This window comes from Dermacentor albipictus, chromosome 3 (assembly GCF_038994185.2).
Source record: "Dermacentor albipictus isolate Rhodes 1998 colony chromosome 3, USDA_Dalb.pri_finalv2, whole genome shotgun sequence".
NCBI lineage: Eukaryota > Metazoa > Arthropoda > Arachnida > Ixodida > Ixodidae > Dermacentor > Dermacentor albipictus.
Window position 1 is genome coordinate 177,145,635 of NC_091823.1, and position 25,696 is coordinate 177,171,330.

A 25,696-nucleotide genomic window follows, 5' to 3' on the forward strand; every position below is an offset into this window, starting at 1 on the left:
TAGTTTCCCTATAGTGCTTCTCTAGCCTAGGCGATCGTTTCAATTAAGGATGTGCCTATGTCAGGGCAACTCCAGTGACATACGCCCCTTTTGGACCAGTGTTCATCGTGTTTATCATCTTGTGATCCTGTCTTCTCTGGTGAAGGTAGGTGTTCGAAATGTATAATAATATTTGGGGTTTTACGTGCCAAAACCACTTTCTGATTATGAGGCACGCCGTAGTGGAGGACTCCGGAAATTTTGACCACCTGGGGTTCTTTAACGTGCACCTAAATCTAAGCACACGGGTGTTTTCGCATTTCGCCCCCATCGAAATGCGGCCGCCGTGGCCGGGATTCGATCCCGCGACCTCGTGCTCAGCAGCCCAACACCATAGCCACTGAGCAACCACGGCGGGTACTTTCGAAATGTATCGTTTAGTGTCCATGTTATCACCGGTTGCATTGTATTGAAGCAGTGACTTGTACGCAGGGTGGCCAACCGTCACCACGGCCTCAAAGAAGACAATCTGTGTGCGTCTCGTACACGCGTTCGTCCTATGTCACTTCACCTACGTCGCAGCAATGCATAAGTGGAAACAATCGGAGCGTGACAAGCTCAATACACTAATCCGAAAGGTAGTGAAGCGGGCCCTCGGGCTACCGATCACGACGCCGACGTATCGACTTCTCGAGCTCGGGGTGCACAATACCCTCGAAGAGATCGCTGAGGCTCAGGAGAGAGCGCAGATGATACGACTGACGATGACGAAGACCGGCCGTCACATCTTGCGCGAGCTCGGGTACTTCCCACTGAACACCCAGGATCCACCGGAGCTTACGCCGGTTCCCCGCGAGCTCCGCGACCTGATCACGATCGCACCCATTCCGCGAAACGTCCATCCGGAACACAATCGAGGCAGGCGCCAAGCCCGGGCCACCGCGTTCCTCAAACGAGTAAACAAGAAAGCGGACGACGTCGCTTTCGTGGACGCCGCCGCCTACCGATGCAACCGAGCCTTCGCCGCGGTAGCGGTCTCGTCCTCGCAACGGACTTTAAACGCCGCCACGGTACGCACACGTGATCCCGAGGTGGCGGAGCAAGTGGCCATAGCCCTGGCAATGCTCGACGATAAGCGAACGATAATATTCAGCGACTCAAGACCAGCCATCAAAGCGTTCGAGAGAGGAGTCGTCTCCGTCAAGGCGTTACGCATCCTCCGCGGCGCTGACCCGAGCACCTTCAAACACCACACAGGCATCTGGTTTCCCGCCCGCGTATTTGGAATATCCAGAAGGTACAACGCATGGCAACCGCAGCACCACGCTATTGGCTTACGAGCCTGCGGGACGCCGTGATGTCACTCCTAGCAACGGCGCCAAGCGATAACTCTCGTTCCCGGTGCTCTCCGTACAAAAATCCCTCACGTGACCTGATAATAGGTGCCTAGGGACAGGATTGTTTACGGTTTTTGAGAAGGCATGATGGTGGCGCCGAGCGACGCCGTGGCGTGTTCGTTCTCGGCATGTTCGTTCTCCGGCTCGCGCGGACCGTGCGTTGTTCGACGTTGCTTATGTGATCGTGCTTGCGTTGCTTGTGTGTTGGTGGTAGGTTCTGTGTTACTTGGCGGAAAGCCGCGAGTAGTGGTGGTGCGGCAGTGCGACTTTCGCCTCGGTGAGCTCTGGCAGTACAGAATCTGCGTTGTGACCCGTGCTTCTAGCGCCTCGGCAGCGAAGTTCTGCGAACCGCGATGTGGCGTCGCCGTGTCCGACTTTGCTTAACGGACATTGAGGGATGTGCTGCTCGCTACAAGTCATGTAAATGCGACTGCGTCGATCGCCCATGCACTGTTCAGCGCTGATTGTGTACACAATTAAGTGTGCTGTGCTTGAAACGAGTGGTGCAGCCGTGCAGCGGGGGGTGGTGGAGGAGCAGAGTGGCTTAGGGGTCTCCATTTGCACGTTCACAGATATGTGCTCCCGTTTTGGTCTCATTAGCGGCTGTCGCGGGATTGTGGTGTGCTCCTTGCCTAGTATGAAGTTTACGATGCTAACACACAGCATGTTCGCGTTTTTCCGTGCTATGTGTCATTTGCATGATGACCGAGTTGAAAACAAGGCATATGTCTGTGTTGTTTGCATTTGTGTGTTGTAAATTACTTCCTATTGTGGAAGTTCTGGCAGTCTTAAACATAAACGTAAACATATAAACATATTTCTGTGTGACTGAAATTTTGAATTTCCCATAATAGCCTTTACGACTGATAAGCGGGCTACACAGCCTGTGTGAATCAGCTACCTTTTGTTGCGACCCTCTTCCATGTGGTAGACTGATGCATGGTGCGCGTTTATTTCTGTACTGTTGTAAAAACCATTTGTTTATTCACCCATGGAGTACAAATGTACTGCTTCTTCGCCGCAGTACATTTTAGTTGCGCGCTGAAGGATACTAAAAGTGGGAGGGGACCGCTATCACCCAGCATAGTATGTCCACTCAGGCGACCTGAGAGGCGGCGGTTGCGCGAGTGTATAATTAAAGAACTCTTTTTATGTCCAGTGACAATGGCCCCTTTAGTATGCTTCACCGCAGTACATAGGAGTATTGCGAAAAAGGTAATCTTAAAAAGCTCAATTATGCAACGTTTCTTTCGTAGCTTGCTACACCGCAATACAGGGGTGTAGCATCGTGCAGTAAAGCATAATAAGAGTGGAAAGGGCACATAGGTTTACTCATTATTTTCAATTGTGATATAATTTGCAAGTGCATCTGTGCTCTTGGTAAGCTTTATTGACAATTCTTTGTACATTACAAATTCATATTGCCAGGAAGCTTACTAAGGCACATTCGCCATATTGTAATGCATTATTCACCTTCAATGCAGGAGCACAATGCGGATTCATGCCTATGCTTCTGGCTGGACTGCACGTGCTCTTTGAGAACTGATTCGTTGTTCATAAGTGCACTGGTACTTACTCTAAACTGGAGGGCTGAAGTTGATACGGAAGCACAATCTTTATTAAGAGGACAAGATGTTGCCAAGGTGGTTGTAGCACAGTTTTTTTTTCTTCGAGGTACCTTTTCTACTAGAAGCTTCCATTGCAGTGTTTCGAGCCTCTTTGAGCCAGCACATAGTCTATATAAACATCGGACACCGATTGGGAACATCACCTATGCTCTCTGCAGTAAGCTGCGCACAGGATAAGTTCATGCCTATCTATAGAAAAAAATGTAGCATGACCAGACTAAAAGGGGGTGGGCTGCAGCAATACTAAGTGTTAAATGTTGCCTTATCCTTTCTGTTGAGTTTTCTGTTTTGTGCTTTTTATTATGGATCCTCCACAATAACCATTAGAGTGCCGAACGTGAGCTTGTTGGTCTCAGATCTCATGGTTGTTACTAACAAAACAGTGTGATAAACAAACAAGGGCTTGGAGGCATCCTGTCACCTTGCTTATCTCATGGTGTTGCTTCATGAGCACCGTAGGCCTCCAGACCAACTAGGAAGGGAAATTTGTTGCAATCACTTCAGAACTGTATTGCAACCAAACGAACAGTGCTCTCAATGACAACATTTGGACAGTAGAGTGCTTGCACCCAGCAAAGTCTAAGAAGGAAGCATTCAGGATGTGCAAGTGGGCCTTTTGAAGCTGGCATCATTGTTGAAGGGGCTTTGCCTGCTACCCTCTTTATGGATACACAAAGATGATTTCCTCTTTGAGAGGGATTGTTTCAGATGTCGTTACATGGCAACAATGCTGGGTGTATAGTAGCAGAGAAGCTTGTCTTTGCCCACTGTCAATAATATGTTCCTTTTCCAGTTCCTGTGGAAGTGCCTACTTTTTGTACACAAAGTGCTCTCCATGCATGCATGCATTTTTAGCTTGTAAAGATGTCTATTACCCTTTGCCTCAAGCTGGTCCTTGTTGATGTCACCCAAGAAGGCATTGTGGAGTATGGCGATGCGCACTTACAAATCAGTGTTGATGCCAGTGAAACCAGATTAATGGAGCTGCCATTTATTTCTGTCCACTCCATCTTCATCCAGTTACAATGAGCAGTTCTTTGTCCAAACAGAAGGCATATGTAGTTGGTCATGCATAGCCTACGCACTAAGATTTGTTGGCGTGCCTGAGAACCTTAGCAGTGTCTATATGCAAAAAACATTCTGATGTGTTGATGACTTCCTTCTCTTTATCACCCTTTGCCTGATGAAGCCAGCAACTTGGTCACCCGCCGTGGTTGCTCAGTGGCATGGTGTTGGGCTGCTGAGCACGAGGTCACGGGATCGAATCCCAGCCACGGTGGCCGCATTTCGATGGGGGCGAAATGCGAAAACACCCGTGTACTTAGATTTAGGTGCACGTTAAAGAACCCCAGGTGGTGGAAATTTCCGGAGTCCTCTATTACGGCGTGCCTCATAATCAGAAAGTGGTTTTGGCACGTAAAACCCCATAATTCAGCAACTTGGTCAATTAGATGTACAACAGGCTTCCCATTAGTTTTCTCAGCGTCTCCTTTACCAGGGTGCTGCTCATAGATATCTGTTTTCTTGACCTTGCACTGCACTTAAACCATGGCCACACCTGCTGAACCTATAGTATGCGATCAGAAAAGTGCTATACATCACGTTGCTCCAAACTCATGACATGCGCTACAAGGCCTTGTGGAACACCCTCATTAATTTCCGCCCTCATCATACTGTATGAAGTTTCACATGACAAGTGCGACAATTAACATCTGCTGGTTTTTCAGTGCTATTCCTGTCCAGCTTGCTGAAAGCTGTCCCGAGTGTTTCAAAAGCAAGACTGCTGTCGGACAAGAAGTGCATAAAGCAAGGGTAGCAATAACCATATATGTCACACAAAATGAAGGTCACTGAGTGTACAGGCGATTTAATTCTTATCCAACAAGCTTGGTTCTCCCTTTGCAAGTGAGTAAACCCAACTTGCCCCAAAGACATGGCCTGTGACAAACTATGTGCCAGATGCTGTGTCCCCTGCAAAGCCGAAGATGTGTACAACATCCTGACACCCATAGTGGCTTCTACACTGGGCAAACAGGCTACTACAAGAATGACCGCCTCTAATAATATGCTAATAACATGAAAACGTGCAGAGATTTGGCTATTCATTGGGTCCAACTGCAGGTGCAAGCCACTCTTCCACCAGATTTGTGTTGTTCACAGGAATTGGAGCTATACAAATGCAGACAAAAACAGTGATGTTTGAAAGTAGTTGAGTTCAACTATATTCTGCACAAACAGTGCTACTTACAGCGCCGGTACCTTGTAGCTACATTTCATGGCTGTCCCGCCATTCAAAGGCACCATTCTTGAATTATTAACTTCTATTTATACTTATGGTGGCCACATATTGCAAGTACATATCTACATTTGTGCAATATGGTTAAATGATGTCAACTATGATAGCCATTCCTAATCTGAGATGCAACAAAAGAACTAATATAGACAACAAATTGCAATTCAAGAAGACAACCCGTGCACAGGATAAGTGATAGACTTCCTTTTATTGAACAAAAGTCACATGTGTCGCACGTCACCAGCAGTGGGTAGCAAACTTGCAAGCTTGGGTGACAGAGGCAAAACTTAGCAAAATGCTACACTCATACTCAAATGTATAATGGCCTATGACACAATAAACTACATTATATTGTACTGAATGAAAGGGCAAGACTCCATCCAAGAACACATTACGGCACAACATAATTGACATGGTGTAAAAGATGTTAACACGCCTTCCCCATAAAAAAAGAAACACTGAAAACATGCCTTAAAGGGCAATGTGCAGTGTCTGAAAGCAAGGAAAAACAACCCAAAAAAGGTTTCGCTAAGTCTTTCAATGATTAAAATTGTCAAACTGTCTTGTCACTTCTTAATGGATCTGCATTGTGTACTAGGGTGTTCTGATAAGGCAGTTTCAGCAAGTGTATTGGAAAGCAGTGTTCCCAGTCTGTGCCCAATATTTCGAATTTAAAGAGGGTCAGGCTGCCTTTCAAAGATGTACATTTTAATTTATAAAACAGAAAAAGGCAAGCAAAATTGCTGTGCTTTAGAAATTCACTTAAAGCAGTGCTAGTAAATTAAAGTATTAGTTTTCACTTATACAGCTTTCCACCTCTAACATTGTTTATCCCAGTTGTAAAAAGATGGGAATTCCTTTTTGAACAGAACTTTTTAAACTATATTTAACAGGCGAACCAAATACATCATAAAAGTGGCATTTCGCATCTGCAACAACTTCAATGTACTTGAAATTCAGCATATTGGGACATGGAGGAAGCCATAAAAATGCAATAACGGCCCGAGAGAGTTCTCTGCAATTAGGTGAAGAAATTGGCACATACCTGCAACATTTATTGATATCTAGGGTGAACTTTAACATCCAATGCAATATAGGCTCTTTCGGGACTGTTTATAACGTTTTGTGCCAGCGCACATACGTTAAAACACTATTCAGTGCTTGCACGCCGTGTCGATGTATGCCGAATTGCATTAACAGGACGTGAGCAGCACAGTAATCGCAAGGGCGTTTTGTTTCCTCTTGAGGGCATCGCGCTGCGTATCATTAGTAGTAGTGGTGGAATACGACTCCATCTCACAGGTTCCGATCTTGTCAGCAGGTTTTCGCCCAGCGATCCTCGCAGCGTAAACTGTCGCACCGGCGTAGATCCCGATTCCTATCAATCGGTTGTCGGCATGGGTTTCGCCCAGCGATCCTCGCAGCGTAAATTGTCGCACCAGCGTAGATCGCGATTCCTATCAATCGGCAGGGCGGAGACGGCGCTTCGATGGATGGGACGGAAAGTCGCGTCACCCTCGGCTCGCGACCGCGCCAGCACACAGTTACGCCAGTTTCACGTAGCCGCGTCTGCGTGCCAGCCACGACAAAACGTTGGCCACGGCGTTGGCCACGACACGCAACAAGCTACGCGAAACCGCTGGTGATGAGAGTACGTTGTTAGGCATGACGCCACGGCGCGTCCCCGCAGGCGGCAGCCAATAGCGTGGCGCTGCGGTTGCCATGCGTTGTCCCTTCTGGATTTTCCAAATACGCTTCCCGCCCACCTGGGTCGGATTCCGGGCGCCCTCCCCAACCTCAACGAGACAGCCCACGACGCTGCGCGCGCGCTTACCGACCGCGCCGTCACCCCCGGGCAACTACGTCTCGATGAGTTGGAGGCGAACAGGGATGCCCCAATAACCTACAATGAAATAACCAAACACTTTTACTTGGGACGACGTCTCTTTCCGCCCCCGCATCCCAAACTAAACAGGCCGCAGGCGCTAACGCTACGCTTATTACAGACGGATACCTATCCAAACCCGGCCACCTTACACATAATCTACCGGGACGTCTACCCAGACGATGCGTGCCCCTCGTGCGGGGTCACGGCGACACTCGCACACGTGCTCTGGGAGTGGAGAAACGCTCCGCCAGACTCTACCTCCGACAGGTGGGAGAAGACCCTAAGAAGCCCGCTCCTACAAGACCAGCAATGGGCCGTCCAGCAGGCTCGCGCAGCGGCCGCCAGGTATTCCCTGTCGGTCCCTGCGTGGGAGACGCCCACTGCGCGCTGACGTGCGTCCTGCAGGACTTTTATTAAAGTTTTTCCAATCCAATCCAAAGCAGTGATGGCAACCAATCAGTTTTCCCACTAGATGTAGAAGATTTTTACACTAGTAAATATGGTTTTGCAGCCGGCAATTTTTTTTCAGCTCGCAGATCATGTTGGCTTCTTTTTGATATTCAAACTCGGGGAGCTTGAATAGTGAAACTTCCTAATTAATTATGAATGTTCTATAAAGCTACATTCATATAGCAAATATTTTCAAAACAATGTGAAATATTGCTACGGAACAGCCGCCACAGTGAGGCTGCACTGAGGAGGAAGAAGACGACGTGGGCCCGCTTGATATAGCGTCACCATTTTGGCCTTCCATCAGCTTCCCTGTAAATAAATTGTATATAGTATTGGGCTCCAGCTACACGTAACATTAATTTGGTGGAGGTGGACGTTCCCCGTACCCGTCATGGAGCTTCGCAGCGGTCACAACGGCGACAGTGCAACTTCGGCTCCTGCTGGCGACACTTCATCTATGCAACCGTCTCCGCCTGCAGCCCCGACCTACGTCGCCGTTTCCCCGCCTCGGGATCCTGGTGTTTTCAACGGAGTCGGCAGTCCTGATGTTGACGACTGGCTCCGCTTATACGAACGTGTCAGCACCAGTCACAGGTGGGATCCGACCATTATGCTTGCGAACGTTCTTTTCTATCTCGACGGAGCTCCACTTGCATGGTTCCTGACACACGAAGAGGAGATCTCGAGCTGGGATCTCTTCAAAGAGAAGCTCCGCGATCTTTTTGGCAATCCGTTCGGTCGACAAGTCAATGCCAAGAAAGCCCTTGCCACACGTGTACAGACATCGACCGAGTCCTACGTGTCGTACATTCTCGACGTCTTGGCCCTTTGTGCCAAGGCTGACCCGACCATGTCTGAGGAAGATAAGGTTAATCACGTCCTCAAAGGCATTGTTGACGACGCCTTCAATTTACTGGTGTTTACGAACGTCACCAGCATTGATGCGATCCTCAAGGAGTGCCGCCGTCTTGAGCATGCTAAAAGCCGCCGGGTATCCCAGCACATCACGCGACTTCCCAATACAGCTGCTACGTCATCCTGTGACGACCTCTTCCACCAGCCGTTGCGATGTGACAACTTGACCCGCATTATTCGTCGTGAGGTCGAAGCGGCACAACCGGCGGCCCCTTCATTCCCGTCACCTGATCATTCTCCGGTGACAATCTCCTTGAAACAGGCCGTCGTCCGTCAAGAGTTGTCCAACGTCGCCCGGCAATCCATTCGTTTCGTGCACTTGGAACCTCCTTCTCCACGCACGTCCCCACCGCGCTCTTCTTACTCCTCTTACGGACATCGCAACCCCTCCGAATGGCGAACAGTGGACGACAGGCCGATCTGTTTTAACTGCCGACGCATTGGACATGTCGCTCACCACTGCCGCAGCCGCTGGACTTCTCCGATGCGCTATTCTCCTGATTACCACCCTCGCCCCTCTGTCGCGTCCTTTTCCTTCGCCCCTTCTATGCCCGCGCCATCATCTGACCCTGCGACACCTCTGACACGACCCCGCTACTCCCGCTCGCCTTCTCCCTCCCGTCGTCAATCTCGTTCGCCCCTATCGCGCCGTGCTCCTTCTCCGACCTACTCGCTCCACCCCCGACCGGAAAACTTGACAGTGCAGCTTCTGGAGGTGAAGCTGCAAAGACGACATTGGCACGAAATCCTCGCTTCACCTTACCCGGGAACAAGATTCTTTTGTACGTTCTCGTCGACAATGTTCCTGTGTGCGCGTTGATTGACACTGGGGAGCATGTGTCCTTTATGAGTGCTGCTCTTCGCCGTCGGCTCAAGAAAGTTCTGACTCCCGCGCCGAACCGATTTGTACAAGTCGCTGACGGAGGGACTGTCGCTATTGTTGGCATGTGCTCTGCCCGACTCACCATTGCTGAGAGACAAACCGTCGTTCTCTTCACCGTTATCGAGCATTGCCCTCACGACCTCATTCTCGGTCTGCATTTCCTTGCCAATCATTCGGCCCTCATTGACTGTTCAGCCGGCTCACTTCGCCTTGACTTGCCTCTTCTTGCCGACCCTGTAGACCCGCCTCCAAGCCGTTTGAGCTGCATGGATTTTATTCGCCTACCGCCTCAATCTGTGACACACGTCGACTTGTTGTCCTCACCAGCTGCACCTGACGGTAATTACGTGGTCGCACCGATTACTGCAGTTATACTTACACATGGTGCTACCGTGCCGCACACTGTGCTGACAATTACTGGCAACCGCACCTGCCTTCCCCTTGTCGATTTCGCGCTATAACCACGCAAGTTCTGCCTCAGGGGATTTCATTGGCTATAATTAGCGCTTTGCAGGATGATGAGATCGAGCCATTCGCAGTGGAAGATCGTCACAGCTCAGCCCATACCGTGACGTCATCGCACGGTACTGACGTCGACATTGAGAAGATGGTTTCCTCTGACCTCACACCTGTTCAAGCTGAAGCCCTTTGCCGCGTTCTTGGCGACTATCGCGACGTTTTTTACTTTGACAATCGACCCTTAGGTCAAACGTCCGTCGTGACCCATCGCATAAACACTGGCGATGCGAACCCTATTTACCGGCGTCCATATCGTGTTTCTGCGTCCGAACGAGCTGTTATCCAACAGGAAGTCAAAAACATGCTTGCAAGGGACATTATCGAGCCTTCCTGTAGTCCCTGGGCTTCTCCCGTCGTACTTGTCAAAAAGAATGAAGGAACATGGCGTTTTTGTGTAGATTATCGCCACCTGAACAAAATCACAAAAAAGGACGTGTACCCTTTGCCACGTATTGGTGACGCTTTAGACTGCTTGTAAGGTGCCACCTATTTTTCTTCTACCGACTTACGGTCCGGCTACTGGCAAATATCCGTCGACGACATGGACCGAGAGAAGACTGCATTTATTACCCCTGACGGCCTTTATCAGTTCAAGGTGATGCCTTTAGGTCTCTGTAAAGCGCCCTCCACCTTCGAACGAATGATGGACTCTTTGCTTAGGGGTTCAAGTGGTCCACATGTTTGTGCTATCTGGACGACATCATCGTTTAGTCGCCCACATTTGACACGCATCTAGACCGTCTTTCAGCGATTCTTGACCTGTTTAGCCGCGCCGGTCTCGAGTTGAACTCGTAAAAATGTCACATCGCTCGCCGCCAAATCACCGTCCTTGGACACCTCGTGGACGCCAGAGGCGTGCGACCTGATCCTGACAAAATTCGCGCCGTTACGAACTTTCCTGTTCCGAAGTCTACCAAGGACGTTCGTAGTTTTGCAGGGCTGTGCTCATATTTCCGACGCTTTGTGAAGTATTTTGCGACTATCGCACGTCCCCTTACCGACCTCTTGAAGAAAGACGCCCCATTTTCTTGGGGACCTGACCATGCCGCATCTTTTTCGCAGCTCACTACACTTCTTACCACGCCTCCAATTCTGGCCCACTTTGATCCGTCTGCCTCAACGGAAGTTCGAACTGTTGCCAGTGGTCACGGCATAGGAGCAGTGTTAGCACAACGCCAGCGTGGACATGACCGCGTTATAGCCTATGCCGGCCGACTTCTATCACCCGCTGAGCGCAATTATTCAATCACTGAGCGCGAGTGCCTCGCTCTTGTGTGGGCTGTTGCGAAGTTTCGCCCATACTTGTACGGATGCCCCTTCTGTGTCATCACTGATCACCGCGCGCTCTGCTGGCTATCCTCACTCAAGGACCTCACAGGACGACTCGCTCGCTGGGCATTACGCCTGCAAGAATATACCTTCTCCGTGGTATACAAGACGGGACGCTTGCACCAGGATGCCGATTGTTTGTCCCGCTACCCCGTCGACGAGCCGGCTGATGCGGACGCCATCGCTTGCGTTTTCTCTGTCTCCCAATTGCTTGAAATCGGCAACGGGCAACGCCGCGATCCTTCATTACGAGCCCTCATCGACCATCTGGAGTCAACGCCTGGCGACGCCTCTCCCCGGATGTTTCTCCTTAAGGAGGAGACATTATACCGCCGCAATCTCGATCCACACGGCCTTTACCTTCTGCTCGTAATTTCATCACGCCTGCGTTCGACTGTCCTCCAACAACTTCACGACACTCCCTTGGCTGGGTGTCTCGCGCACATACGACCGTGTACGCCGTCGATTCTTTTGGCCGGGTCTCGCCCGCTCCGTGCGGCGCTACGTTGCCGCTTGTGAGCCCTGTCAGCGCCGGAAGAAGCCCTCCACACCTCCAGCTAGATGTCTCCAGCCGATCGACATCCCACCCGTACCCTTCTTTCGTGTTGGTCTAGACCTTCTTGCACCGTTTCCTCTCTCGGGCTCCGGAAATAAATGGGTCGCCGTCGCTACTGATTATGCGACGCGGTACGCAATCACCAGAGCCCTTACGACAAGTTGTGCTACTGACGCTGCTAACTTTCTGCTCTATGACATCATTTTAGTGCACGGTGCTCCGCGCCAATTACTCACTGACCGTGGCCGCAGCTTTCTGTCGGCAGTCGTCGAGGACATCCTCCGCTCCTGCTCGACAAAGCACAAGTTCAGCACGTCCTACCACCCACAGACCAACGGCCTCACGGAGTGCCTCAACCGGACCATCACCAACATGCTTTCAAAGTACGTTGCGACCGACCACCACGACTGGGATTTTCACTTACCATATGTGACGTTCGCGTGACACGTAACAATCGCGTCACGACACCGCCGGCTATTCACCATTCTATCTCCTATATGGCCGAGAACCGGCGTTGCCCTTGGACACTTTGTTGCCCTCGGCCACACGTTCAACCACTGAATACGCCCGCGACGCGATCGCACACGCCTACCACGCGCACCAGCTCGCCTGCACCCGTCTGGAGGCCTCACAGGAGCATCAGAGACGCCTCTATGATTGCCACCATCGCGACGTGCACTTTACTCCGGGTTCTCTGGTCACCCATTCGACGTGTGGGCCTTTCAGAAAAGCTGCTGTCGCGCTGCACTGGCCCATACTGTGTGGTGCGACAAGTGACTGATGTCACGTATGAAGTCATCCCCGCCGACCTGTCAGCGTCATCGTCGGCTGCAAGTGACATCGTTCACGTGGCGAGACTAAAGCGATACCAGACACCTTTCACCGCGGATGTGTAGATTAAGCACCGGGACGGTGCTTCTACCGCCGGGGGTGATGCTACGGAACAGCCGCCACATTGAGGCTGCACTGAGGAGAAGACGACGTGGGCCCGCTTTATATAGCGTCGCCATTTTGGCCTTCCATTAGCTTCCCTGTAAATAAATTGTATATAGTATTGGGCTCCAGCTACACGTAACAATATAAAGTTTGCCTTGAGCCCATCTGGTATAAAAACAATTTACATTATTTGACACATGTGGGTTTACATATGGACATCCAGTAAGCTCAGGAGCTTGTAAATGATACTGCACTAATTCAGTTCTTGCAACATTCAAACTACCATCAGAGCCTTTCCGCACGAACTGCATAATAGGCATGATTAACCTTTTTTATTATAGCTGCTTAAAGATGATACAAGAACCTGTTAGGGTCATCACATCTTTATTCTGCAGAAACAGGAAGAAAAAAAAAATCCATCATGTGCCAGCACAATGATTTGAGACTAGCACCACAGCCATACAAGTTTATGACAAGTGCAATCTCAAGACACAACCCAGTGCGGACATGAGGGCATCTTTTCTTGCTTTGAGCAATGCTTAACTCCTGCTTGCATTTCACATATATGAGATGGCTGCAACAGAAAAACAACAAGCGGCACAATATTTATTTTATTTACAAATGGTTCCCTCAGAAACAAAACAGCAGGGATAATACAAAACACTGTGCAAGAATGGTGCACGACTTGTGTAAATAATTTTCCTACAAAAAGCTCCAGCATCATGGCACCAGCCAGAACCCTCTATATAAAAAGCACATTGGCACACACACACTCTGAACACCTTAAAGAAATAGTGCCTCTGATTATACGAAGGCACACAAAGTTCAATGGACGGATGAGAGAATGAGGCACAGGTCCTGTGGGAATTGTTTGTTCAAATTTTTTTCTGTGAAACAATACAAAATCTACTCTTCTCAATAAAAAGAAAACATTTTTCCTCTTGAATTAGGCATATTCTAACAACTTCACGAAAACATGGGCAGCACACCAGCAATAAGTTTTCGAAAAGGCAAAGGTGGAATGACATGAACATTAAATATTAGTCACGAACAAGTGTGTAACAATCAGGCTGAGATTCAAATGATAAAATCACATAATAATTCATTCCAGTAAGATGAAATGCAAACTAAACATGTGGCAATGTGTGCGGGCATCCTGACAAGGCATCAGATGGCACACTACTTAGAGATTCATATCGAGAATGAGATGTCATACTGGAATCCAGTCTACAAGGTTCAAAGTGCATGACTTGTAGCTATGCTGGTCCATTGAAACAGCTTGTAGTTGGAATGTAAAGAATAGAATGTAATGATGCTAGCCAAGTTAGTGAAGGGCACTATTTTTCTGCCGGTACACACAAAGGCATCCTTCTGTAATAAATCAGATCTATGCATCAATATACTTTGATGGATGGAATGCTGGCCAGGAAATTCAGTTGTGCAGGCACATTACAACTGCATATTAAACATTTATACACACTCTTTGACTACTCAGGAACAAAGCAGTGTTAAAATCGCGCAGCTTGCATTGGATGCTATCTTGAAAGAATTTCTGATCATATGACAAAAAAAAAAAAGACATGGCCAACTAATCATGTCTGCTTTTTTTTTTTTTCTGTCAGATTGCAGTATTCATTCACGTGGAACACTGCTGCAGACGCAGGTTAAGGAAAGCACAAACACTGAAATGAATTTATTTTATGTGCTACAATACTAGGCCATTGTCATTTCTTTCCAGGCAAATTATGAAGATGATTGCGTGAGAACTCTTAGCATTGTATTCTTTTTGAATGCTTTACTCATTAGGGAGTTTTAGAATAGGGGCCCCAATACTTTGGGGCCCCAAAGAGCTTTGCGGGTGTTAGCGTTGGGGCACGTAGGACTGAAGAGTTTTAGAATAGGGTTTTACGTTTGCGGATACCGTCTTGCGCTGACAGCGCCACTACGGCGTCAAAGAAAAGCTATTAGAAATAATTAAATAAAATGTACCATTTTGTGATAGGAATAATAACTTTGACTTGCATGTATTCGCGTTTAATTACAATTTAGAGGTTATTCTGTAAGCAGCAAGCAATTAGTTGCGCTTAGTTTTGAGCAAACCAACTTTACTAGCCTTCACCAGCCAAGCTTAGCCGTGTTAGGCCTACGAGCCATAAAATCCACAATCGAATTCAAAATCAGCGGCGTCTAATGAGTCAATCTTCACAACACACGCTCGTTGAGACAAAGCGATAACCGCAGTCACTTCTCCTAGCTTGCGAACTTCACGCGTTACCGCGAATCGAACCCAGTTTTGTGCTAGGTTAGAGCCGTCGCTTCGATGGGTGCCGCCATGTTTGCCGACGCAAAGTTTTTGGGGCCGCTATTTGGGCTCACGCTAAATCGGTGAAATAGCGTTCCCAACGCAAAACCCAAACGGAGTTTGCGTCTTGCGCATGCGCAGTGGCTTCGACGCTATTTCTTTGGGGCCCCAAAACGTTTGGGGCCCCTATTCTAAAACTCTCTATTAACCTGAACACTGTTGCTTCCAGACACTATTTAACCTCGAAGTTGGCAAGTCGGTGCACGACGTGGCAAACTGCTCCCTAGTTTCACAAAAAAACATTTGTTCCAAGTAAGCACCAGGCACAAAGGCACGGTACTCCTTGTGAGAAGTGCTTAGATGAAAGGATTGCAGTCTGGAAGAATGTAATGAGTTCCCTTCAGACATGCTTTGTATAGTTATCCATGGCATACCATACAAATATGACAAAACAATGTTACATCATTTGTGTAAAATGTCTGACATACAAAAACCACTTTTGACGTATTATGCAGTATTATAAAGTTGAATCACAAAACAGGATGCGGTCTCTCCTGCATCACCGTTCTTGAAGATGAGTGTTCCCTTTTGGAATGATGCTAGGTTACTGCAGCTTTCCAACTTGAAAACTTGTCACATTAATTATTATTTTATAGTTACAGCGGTGCATTGGTTGACCCAATTAAGCTAATAATCAGTTAACCATATAACTGTTGTCTAAAAAAGGGTTCTGTAGGCCTCTTGCAAATCTATAACTCACAGAATTGATCAGCTTAAAAGCAGATAACTATGTTCCACTCAAGTTTCTGAGGCATTAGCTTGCTTTAAGTGCCACAAATAAGTATACTAAACCTCCGCCCCAAATTTGTACAAGTAAACACAATTGAAAGGTGGATTTTGCAAATTTGCTTGAGTGCAAGTTTACATGGTACTATGTTTTACTGTGGTTCTCACAGGCTCAACAGCTTCACACACCACCTCAGGCTATCCAAGTGGCTTTAAAATTGTATATTACTCAGCCTTGTACGTTGGGTTAGTTGAAGCGTTCTATAATTGCTTTAATGATGACAGATTGAATATCCTATTCCCTATGAGATAGATGCACATTTCTTTAGCTGCTTAAAGCAAAGGCTAGGTTCAGGAAAGACTTCTTCAGAATGAAATATTTCAGGGTAGGCTCCTACTGAATACAGTAAAAAATTGTGGTACATCTCCCTAGCCCTTCTTGGTGCAAATTGGGCAGTGTCCTCAACTACTGCGAACGAGACAAGATGAAGTTGTGTGGTCCAACTAACTCCCCTACTACATGTGCCTGTTGTGTTATGTAAATGAAATAACACAGAGTGCAAGAAGACTGCATTGAATTGAAGAATCTGGGAATCCAGTTGGAGATTGCCTCGACTACGTCAGCTACAGAGGCAAAACATAGGGGCCTTGAAGCCAACCGATCAGATGTCCTCGTTAGGTGTCACAAAGGATGTCGGCACAGAGCTAAAGATTGCAGCTACACTGCGTTGCCAGGCCCTTTTTCGTTCCACTCACATGATTGTATGTAAGCAAAGTCATGGGATGCACTGATGACTTCAGGCACGGGTTTGGGGTGGCACACCCATGGTGTGTGTTGGATTCATGCCAAAGGCTTGTTGCTGGTGCTCCTGTTCGTCCAATTTGCGTGCCATGCGCCGACTGTCCACTGCAAACAGCACTGCGGCAACGTAGGTGCAGAAAGCCCCAATTACACCCAGGGCAAAAGACCACGACAGGAAGTTGTGGTCCGGGTCTGGCATCCAGTCCCGGCCATCACCACGGGCGCCAAATGTTATGACTGCTATCGTGTTGCACACCGCTGTAACAGAAACAAACATGAGGTTAGCTTTCAGAAGCTCCTAGTGAAATTAATTGTGGAATGTCTGAACATACTTTTTTAAGCGTATTAGGGTACACTATGATTGCTTTCGGGTGCTAGAAATAGACAAAAACTAATGGTGATGATGAAAGGACGCAGGACAGGTGTTCCCTGGTATATGCGTGCACCTAGTAGTTTCGGGGGAGCAAAAGCTGACTGCCTGCGAAAAGAAGCTTACCAGGCCTTTTCATGTAAATGTGATCTATGAGATTTCACTAACATGTCACAAGAAATATATTCTACAGAAAGGACATAGGGCTTTATTTGCATTGGTATAGCAGGTCCTGCCTCTGCATGATATAGATATATAGATAGCATGATTTGATATAGATAAGGTTCAAGTTTACTTATGAGTGATCATATTACCTCTATATACCCTATGCAGATTGCATGAAGTTAGTAAAAAACAAGCTTAAAGAAAAATGGCAGCGTACATGGAATAAGGAAGAAAATAACAAGCTACATTTAGTAAAACCTATTCTAGGAGAATGGAGATCATGCAGGCATCAGGAACGTTTTATAGAATTTCATGCCGCCTGCGCATCGGACACACACACCTAACACATAACTTTCTACTGACAAAACAAGACAAACCCTTATGTGAGAAATGTGGAGATGAACTCACTGTAAATCACATTTTATTCTCGTGCACACAACTCGAACGGCTAAGAAAAAAACATTTTACTGTATTTTACAATGAACGTCTTCCCTTCCATCCCAGTCTGCTTTTAGGAGATAACCCACTAGTAGAAACTTCATCTGTTTTTAGTTTTTTGAAAGACGCAGCGATCCTAAACGAAATATAACATATCACAGAACTACTAATCTTAAAAATTATTACCCGTTTTTTTCACGCATCTTATGATGCACCTCACCCGTTTTCTCAGTTCTGAGAAGAAGGCTGAGGTCTTCATTTGGTTTGTTGGGCTCCTCAGAGGCCTTGTCCGGACAAGGACCTCGCTGAGGATACCCAATTTTGAAATAAGTTATACCATGTGTTTGGCGCATGATAGCCTAAGTCGCTTATGCGCCATAAAACCCAATACAATACAATACAATTCACTACAGACCATGAAGAGCTTCGTATATGAGGCTTCCATGAGTGGCGATACTTAGCCTGATCTCCCTTCCCCTTACCAACTTCTCTAAAGAATCCTAGAACCATAATTTACATATATTATTCTCTCCGTACGATTCATCATAGCATGGTATGAATTTCCTGGCTTTATGGTAGCCACGTATCCTACTTTGGCTGCCAACTCTGTACAGAGTAGGTAGCTTACTTGACGCACTCAACGTTAGCAAATGTTTCGTTGCTGGGCATGTCGGCATTCTTTATGGCTGTCCATGCCAAATTGCTCATTATTTTTCATGTAGTGTAGATCACCCTCTAACTACCAAATTAATTCTGGAAAAATGTACCAAATATTTGAAATTTCTTTTATGAAGTTATACTTTCTTCTATTTCATTCTCATGAAATATGTTGATTGATTTCTGGTTAGAATGAGCACACAAAACAAAAGAATAAAAAGGGAAGCCGCTCTTGAGGGCAGCTTTGCCTCAATGCCAACCGTACCTCATCTTTGGCAGTGGGAGCAGCACAACATTGGGCTGAATGAGTGTGCCTCGTCATTGGCGATGTTAGTACAACCTCACATGATATGAGTACAACTCGGAATTTAGGTTAAAGGGTTAATCAAGACTTCTACCAATGATGTTTTGAGTCCAGCATGTAGATGCGTTGACTTCAAATGTTGCTTTTGCTAGGTATTTACTGCAGTGATTGCTGCCTCCATACGATTCTTATGAAAAGGCACAAGAATTCTACTTTTGGCTCTCTTACCAAGTACACTTGTGTGGATTGCTTATGGCACTATAAGTGCATGTTCAATATGACGACACCTTAAGTTGTTTGTTACTTTTGACGTGAACACACTGCCATTGTCACTAGTTACTGCTCATGGACTTCCCTCTTTTGACAAAATCTTTTCGTTGATGAACTGAATGATGTCTGAATCAGACCTGTTTGGTACCGTCCATGTTACAATGAATTTTGTTGCAGCATCTACTAATGTAGTAAGGTACTTCTCATCAACTGCAGGCAAGAGCAACAACAGAACAACTAGGAAAATCATTTAAGCAACTCAGATGACACACTGTGACCTCAAATCCATCAGCATGGCTTTAATTGGTCTATCCGAAAAAAAAAAAAACTGAAGTTTTCACACTTCAAGCACTCCATAACATAGCATGCATGCATTTGTTTTGCTGTTTTTTGGATGCCTTTCACATAGCAGCTATCGTTCATACAGGTTGCAGTCTTTGCTTAAACATTTTATCCATTTTTCGTCTTGTAGACAACCATGAACAGTAAAAAGTGTCGCTTTCAAAAAGAATAAACCATTTGGGAGTCGGCATCGTCATTTGATCCTTCTCTTGTGTCCAATTACGACTTTCGTTCTGTTAGTTTATTTGTTTTCTTCAGTACTCTTGATTAGTCTTACGTGGTGGACAGTCTATAAGGGCGTTCGAAGCACTTCCCTTGGGTTCAGTGTTCCTGGTTGCCCTACTATGGTCGGTGATATAATCGCAACCTGGTGAGGTGGGTCTTCACTGCAGGAATCAGGAAACGACGACAAAGCCAGGCATAGTGAGGATGAAAAAAAAAAGTAGAAAAGATTGTATTCACTTCATTGGTACATGGGTGTGACTCTCATGCGAGTCTTGAGTGGTCTCTTTTGACACGTGGGCCAGCACGGTCTTAAATAACCACTGGCGATCCTGTCGTTACCATCTTCTTCCGGAGCCTGCAGAGTAGTAGTGCTGTGTCAGCTTGCAGAGAGCGGGGGGAGTCACCTTCTTGTGACAGCTTGTGGAAAGCGGGAGGGCACCTTCTTGCATTTTCGTTTGTCTTGCATCCTTTTGTGTCAGCTCGGGGAAGAGCATGTCATTGATTCGGAGAAGAGGGCAATCATGTTGACGTGGGGAAGCCCGCCTGAACGCCTCTCACACCCGACATGTCGATCACACATAGGATGGTTTTGCTGCCGACACATACGACAATCCCTAGCATGTTTAGCCATGTCTGGGTCCATACTCTGCCAATATTGACGTTTAGACTGATTTTGGCAGGGCATCTCCATTGACTGCACCATCATAGTTACTTTGGAAGTGATTTGGGAACCAGAACACACTGTTTTTGTCTTCCCTCGTTGTGTGGTAGGATAAACAAGTGTGCTGTTGGTTATTTGTGAGCCTTGTTTTGGCTTGTTGTTGTACTGGCAATTTCAGTGCCTGTGATAATAGCGGCAGGTTCTGCCTTTGTCCTGGGCTTCATGCATCCAGAAGTCACTTGCATGCACACCGTGTTGGGTTCGGACATCCTTGATAGCACATTTGTTGCGGTTACTTTGAAGTCGTCATGCAGTTGCTTTTTCATTTGTGCATGTCAGGATCACCACTCTATTGTTTAGTATTCCTTGCTTTCGCACCATGCACAAGTGTTGGCTGGTAGCAAGGTGCCACCAGTCGGAGGCTGTTGTCTGAGATAGGCACAGAAAATGCATCAGGAATGTGCTTGGAAAGCTAGTGCCATTTGGCCCCGCCAAGCGGCCGAGAATGCAATTACGGCTGTCACGTTCACTACCATTGTAGCCTGCCTGATGCACATGTGGTGCCCTTTTTTTTTATCAAGCGGCCGTGATAATGGTCACAGACTCAACTGTATTTTTGTTGCTTGGCTTCGGAACATTGCAGGGCATTACACATTTGTTATTGTCAGTCGAACTTGTCATTGGCTTACCGTTGCACATGATGCAGAAACTGGTTGATGGTATCACATTGCGAATATTGGCATTGCACATCCTAACTGCAATCTTTGTACAAGCCAGTCCACTGTATCAGCATTGGAAAGTTGTATGAAGCACATCCAATGTGCTGGAGCACTGCGCACATACAGTCGGTTATAGCACTTTTTTTTCCTCGCTATACTGTTGTGTTCATGTAGGCAGCCCACTGGTGAAAGAGTATAAACTTGTCGAATTCAGCCTTTGACACTGTCATGGTAATAATATCCAGTTGTACTCGTAAACTGTCGTTTGATGCCAAGCGAATGTATGGTCACAAAGCCAAAAAATGCTCGACTTTAGGGCTGGTGCATCCATTCACAAGCAACCACTGTGCACCGATTTCACATCAGTTTTCCAATATTTGAAACTGCTGAAAGTCCCTGTCCGATCCAGCATAGTTCCAATTAGCAGCTGAAACACCATTCCTGCTGTTGTTCAGCTTGCTTGACAGTTTTCCCTGCTGTTTCTTGAGAAAGCATGATATCATTTGTTAATTGCATTGGCCATTGTGAGCTCTGTCAATGTAATTGTTTTTCTTTACTGCTTTTTGCTTAGTGTGGGTGGTGTGGTTGAGTCGCCATGCCGCTCGTGAAATATCTTTTTGAAAGCATCTTGTAGCATTGTATACAGTTTGTGCCAAAATATGCTTCATCCTTGATCATCACAGTCTTTCACTTTAGTGTGCTTGTTTTCCATGCCAGTCATGTTTTGCTGGATGCACCCACCACTTCCCACTTCAGGATTTCGAGAGCTGACATTCTCGCTTGCAGTTGTCTGCCTGAGGTTCGTGCCAAGCACTTGCCTCAGAGTTTGTTTCAGGTGCCCTACTGCCCCTGCCCAGTAGCTAGTAGAATGGCAAGTGGCTGATATTTGTTGGTAGCTACTAGCTACCAAAGGAAATATCAGCCACTTGCCATTCTTGTGTCCATAGCGATGGTGCTAGCTGTCTTCTCATTAATGCTGCCTCTAGTACCCAAGGGCTTTTTTCCCCAACCATGGTTTAGTCCTGTAGTTCTGCAGACAATACGTACTTCATCTTTATTGCCTTGAACACAGAACTAATTCAGGCAAAATAGCACTTTCACTATGATCCATTTTAGCAACCGCCTTTGTAAATAAAGTCATGTTGGCAACAGGCATTACTCTTGCTGCGAGTATAGGCTGGTTTTGTCTTGGAAAACGCGGCTCTGCTTCTCCATTCTATGAAAATTCTCAAGCACAGACTCTCTGTGTCCATCACATAATGTTACCAGTATTTTTGTTAGAAAGTCTACAGGTTTATCACGTGAATCCTGTCTAAATTGTGCTTGGAAATGTCCTGGTGGGCTCCAGTAGACAATGTTTTTTGTAGCTGGCACTTGTCATTAAAGGCAGGTCTCAGCATTACATATCTTTAACAGCAATAGCTTTGCTCGCTCAGTCTTGACAAAGTGATGGGTACAGAGCCAATCTTTAAAGCTTTTCAGTAATACTGCAAGGAATGTTGATTTTGTTGATGGGAACGGCGGGAACAGAAGGTGGTGGGACAGTCCAGGAGCTGTATTTTGTGACTGTCCATTTCATCTCATTCACCATTATTTCCACCCTTATTCATTTAGTTGGAGGCACTGTTCTAGCTGAGAAAATGGTAAATGAAACGGATCATAAAAAATATGCGAACTCAATCTAGCACCCCGAGCATCAACCTTGTATGCTGTAGTAATAATGTCCTCAGCTTGATGCTATTCATATCTGTCGCTAAAATTAATATGTACATTAAATACTGAAGAGCTGAGTTGAGCCCAACACCAAAGCTTTCAAGGCCCTGAATAATTCACTCTCCAGGCCAGTACCGGGCTCTCAATATCATATGGTATTCTTTTTTCTCCATTTATGCAATTTCGCATGGGGGAAATACTTTTTCAATGAATCCCAGAATATATGTGTACGTCACTTTTTTTAACTTCTGGCAACTATGACTTGTAAATGGCCAACACTTGCAGAAATCACGACCGTAAAATTAGTGCCACATAAGGAACAAAGGCACTGGGTAAGAACACAGAACTTCCATATGGGTCTTCCAGCATAATGCTGTTAATTTTTTTCATGTTATGCTCTGCACTATTTAATCACCTCAAAGGCACAGAGCAGTAAGCCAAGCTTGACACTTTTCTCTCAAAGCACCAAAAGTGCAAGATGACAAGATGACAAGATGACTGAGATGAAAGTGTGAGATGAGTCCAAGATGCAAGAAGTCGTAATTTGTAATAATTGTCATTTCCCATTTTTTTCGTACTATCTATCATCCCGCGCGGATCCTTCCAGCTAATGACAGCATCCAAGCATACGGTGAACGGCAAAAGGAATAAAAAAAGATTAATAGAAAATGCACACTGATCTTAAGAACTACAAAGAGATGTCGATGTGCCCTGCAGTTCAATACGTTGCCAATACAAGCTCTTGGCTAAAACTCTGCTTGAAGTTATGACCATGCTTTTCGCAAATTAATGCATAGAAGTGCTTGTCTTTGTCTTCTCTTTCTGTGTCTGTTGTATTCTGGTTGCACCAATTTTCTTCATCAGTATTGCATAGAAAACAGCATGCCACGTGCTGTATCAATTCTCCGATCATTTGCTTGGCTGTTCATGCACTGTGCCAAAAGTTTTAGCTTGAATGGCGTCACAGTACGGGTATTTTGTATTCCGCTACTTAAAGGGACCCTGAAACGCTTTTGACGATTTTCTACAAATGTACTGAGTCGTTAGAGTAGGTCCTTCTGATCATTAATTGACACGTCTAAGTGCTCTGCGTAAAGCGTGTAATTTATTATAACGTTTTAAAAATGCACATCGCTGCCGATCGCAGCGCACTGCTCGGCGGAATTTTAAGCCGCCCCTACCCATATGACCGAAATAACCCATATGACGTAGTGGGGCGAGCTATCCGATTGGCTGACCAGGGCGCGTGATCGATAATTTTTCTAACTTTATGGTAAACAAATGATCTTCGTAATAGTTGGAATGTTAGTTAATTTGATTTTATAAAAAGAAAGTAGCATAAAGAGAATGCACAAGAACAATTTTTCAGTACACTTAAGCACTTCCGGCACACAGCAAGTGTCGTCTGCTTGTGTTACAACGTACTCCATTTTGACGAGAGCTCCGCGGTCAGAGTTGGTGTCAGTCTTTTCGCGAGCACTATGATTCGACTTTGTTGCCTTGTGGGCTGCAAACGTAGCGACTGGCAATATGTCAAGCTGCGACATCATGTCCCTCTGCAAGGCAGCGTACGAGCGAACTGGCTGCTGCGTAGGATTTGCCCGTTTGTGGCCGTCACTTCACACCGGAAGATCACTAACGCAATAGCGTTTCGCGAGTCCCGTATTAGGGCAAACGTAAGCGCAAGGGGACAGGATCTGGCCGCTTGACTGTGCTGTAAGGGGATGAGCCGAAATGAGCAGAAGGGCAAATGTGAATGGTCTGCACGGTGCAGCCACCTGGTGGCATAGAGCTCCACCATACACAGTAGCAGCAACGAAGCGTTTCCTTCTTTGCTGCTGGTGCGTACTTTTCGCAGGAGTGTAATCATCAACACGTTGTTTTTATAAATGTTTAAAATGTTTTACACTTCGTTAGAGCAATATTAATGCTTTGTTTGACTGGTTAAGCGCTGCGCCAACAAGTGTCTGGACCATGCAGACCGATCAGGCCGCTCACGTACGTCTACGCCAAAGTTCCGTCATCAGCTTGAGTTTATGCCTCCAGTCATTTGCCGAAATGACCAGCTTGCCTGTGGTTAACGGAATACCGGACACGTACGGCACTACGACAGAATGCTCGCAACGCACGCTGCTTCGACAGCTCTCGCTTGGGGTCGACAGCCAAGCAGCTAGCAGAGAGATTTCGCGCGGGCGGGGGCTCCAAAACACCCGTAAGTGGACGATGTGACGTCGCATCGTGACGCAGGACCAGTGAAGGCGGAGCTTAGCCCCGCTCGCTCGGCGTACGAGTTGAGGAGGAAAAGCATGGCTGGGGAGGAGGGTAACTTATAATCGCTTGTAGCTCCATTAATACTTAACGCTTCACTTAAATTGTGGTGCGAATGTTCTACTTAAGCTGTACCCTACACGTCTACAAAATTTGTCCGAACTGTTTCAGGGGCCCTTTAAGGCGTAAAACAGTGCTGTTACTATAATCTACAAAGACATACAAGGAGAAAGGCACTCATTTTTTCATTGATGGTGGGGCTCTCTTAGGCATGGCAACAACTGGGAACGTGGGAAGTTCTGCATTCGCCATGTACAACACAAATGCCTTGTTTCATTTAGTTACCCATAATAAACAATGTTATACCTCAGAACCGATGAATTTCGTGATAATGAGCATGTGGTTTGATGTGTGACCCATATCAAACACATGGTTCTAGCCACTCAAGAATGTTACCTGATGCCAGAAGCAAGGCAATGACGACCTTGAGCAACTGCAGCGTTCTCGCTGAAGGCAGGCAAATGTGCATGGCCAGCAGCAGGACGGAGGCGAGCAGCAGCAGCGTGAAGCCGATGGTGAAGAACACTTGAACTGCCACAAAGAATGCTGCACAGAAAAACAAAGGGGCACACCTTCAGCAAAAAATATTTCCTCATAAAATCAGCTTCAACCATATTGTGTTTAATATTATAGCACAATGGAGGATACACATTATTCCACAAGCAGGCTTTCCCCGACATCGAGTTGCCCTGACCAAGTTAACTAGGGGCACTGTCAAAAGCTGGGGTGAAGCAAGGAAAGGGTGGCAGCAGGGATGGTGTCACCAGTGCGCGCACTCATTGCCTCATTTCCAACTCTTCTCCAACATCCGACTCTCTGTTAGGCAAGACAAGATGTG

The 25,696-nt window shown here is 46.6% G+C and overlaps 2 protein-coding genes across 3 annotated transcripts in view; one reads left to right on the plus strand and one right to left on the minus strand.

The window, feature by feature from the left end:
- The window catches only part of LOC135900526 (uncharacterized), a 1,275,659-nt gene that overhangs the window by 981,670 nt on the left and 268,293 nt on the right, over nt 1–25,696 (plus strand). The window lies entirely within an intron of this gene.
- The window catches only part of LOC135908171 (uncharacterized), an 85,344-nt gene continuing 72,795 nt past the window's right edge, over nt 13,148–25,696 (minus strand). For both annotated transcript variants that reach the window (XM_065439923.1, XM_065439924.2), the window contains exons 2-3: nt 25,255–25,404; nt 13,148–16,924 (exon numbers count right to left, since the gene is read on the minus strand). In XM_065439923.1, the coding sequence (XP_065295995.1) occupies nt 16,662–16,924; nt 25,255–25,404 (413 nt within the window). In that variant the 3' untranslated portion in view covers nt 13,148–16,661. The remainder of the gene's footprint in view (nt 16,925–25,254; nt 25,405–25,696) is intronic.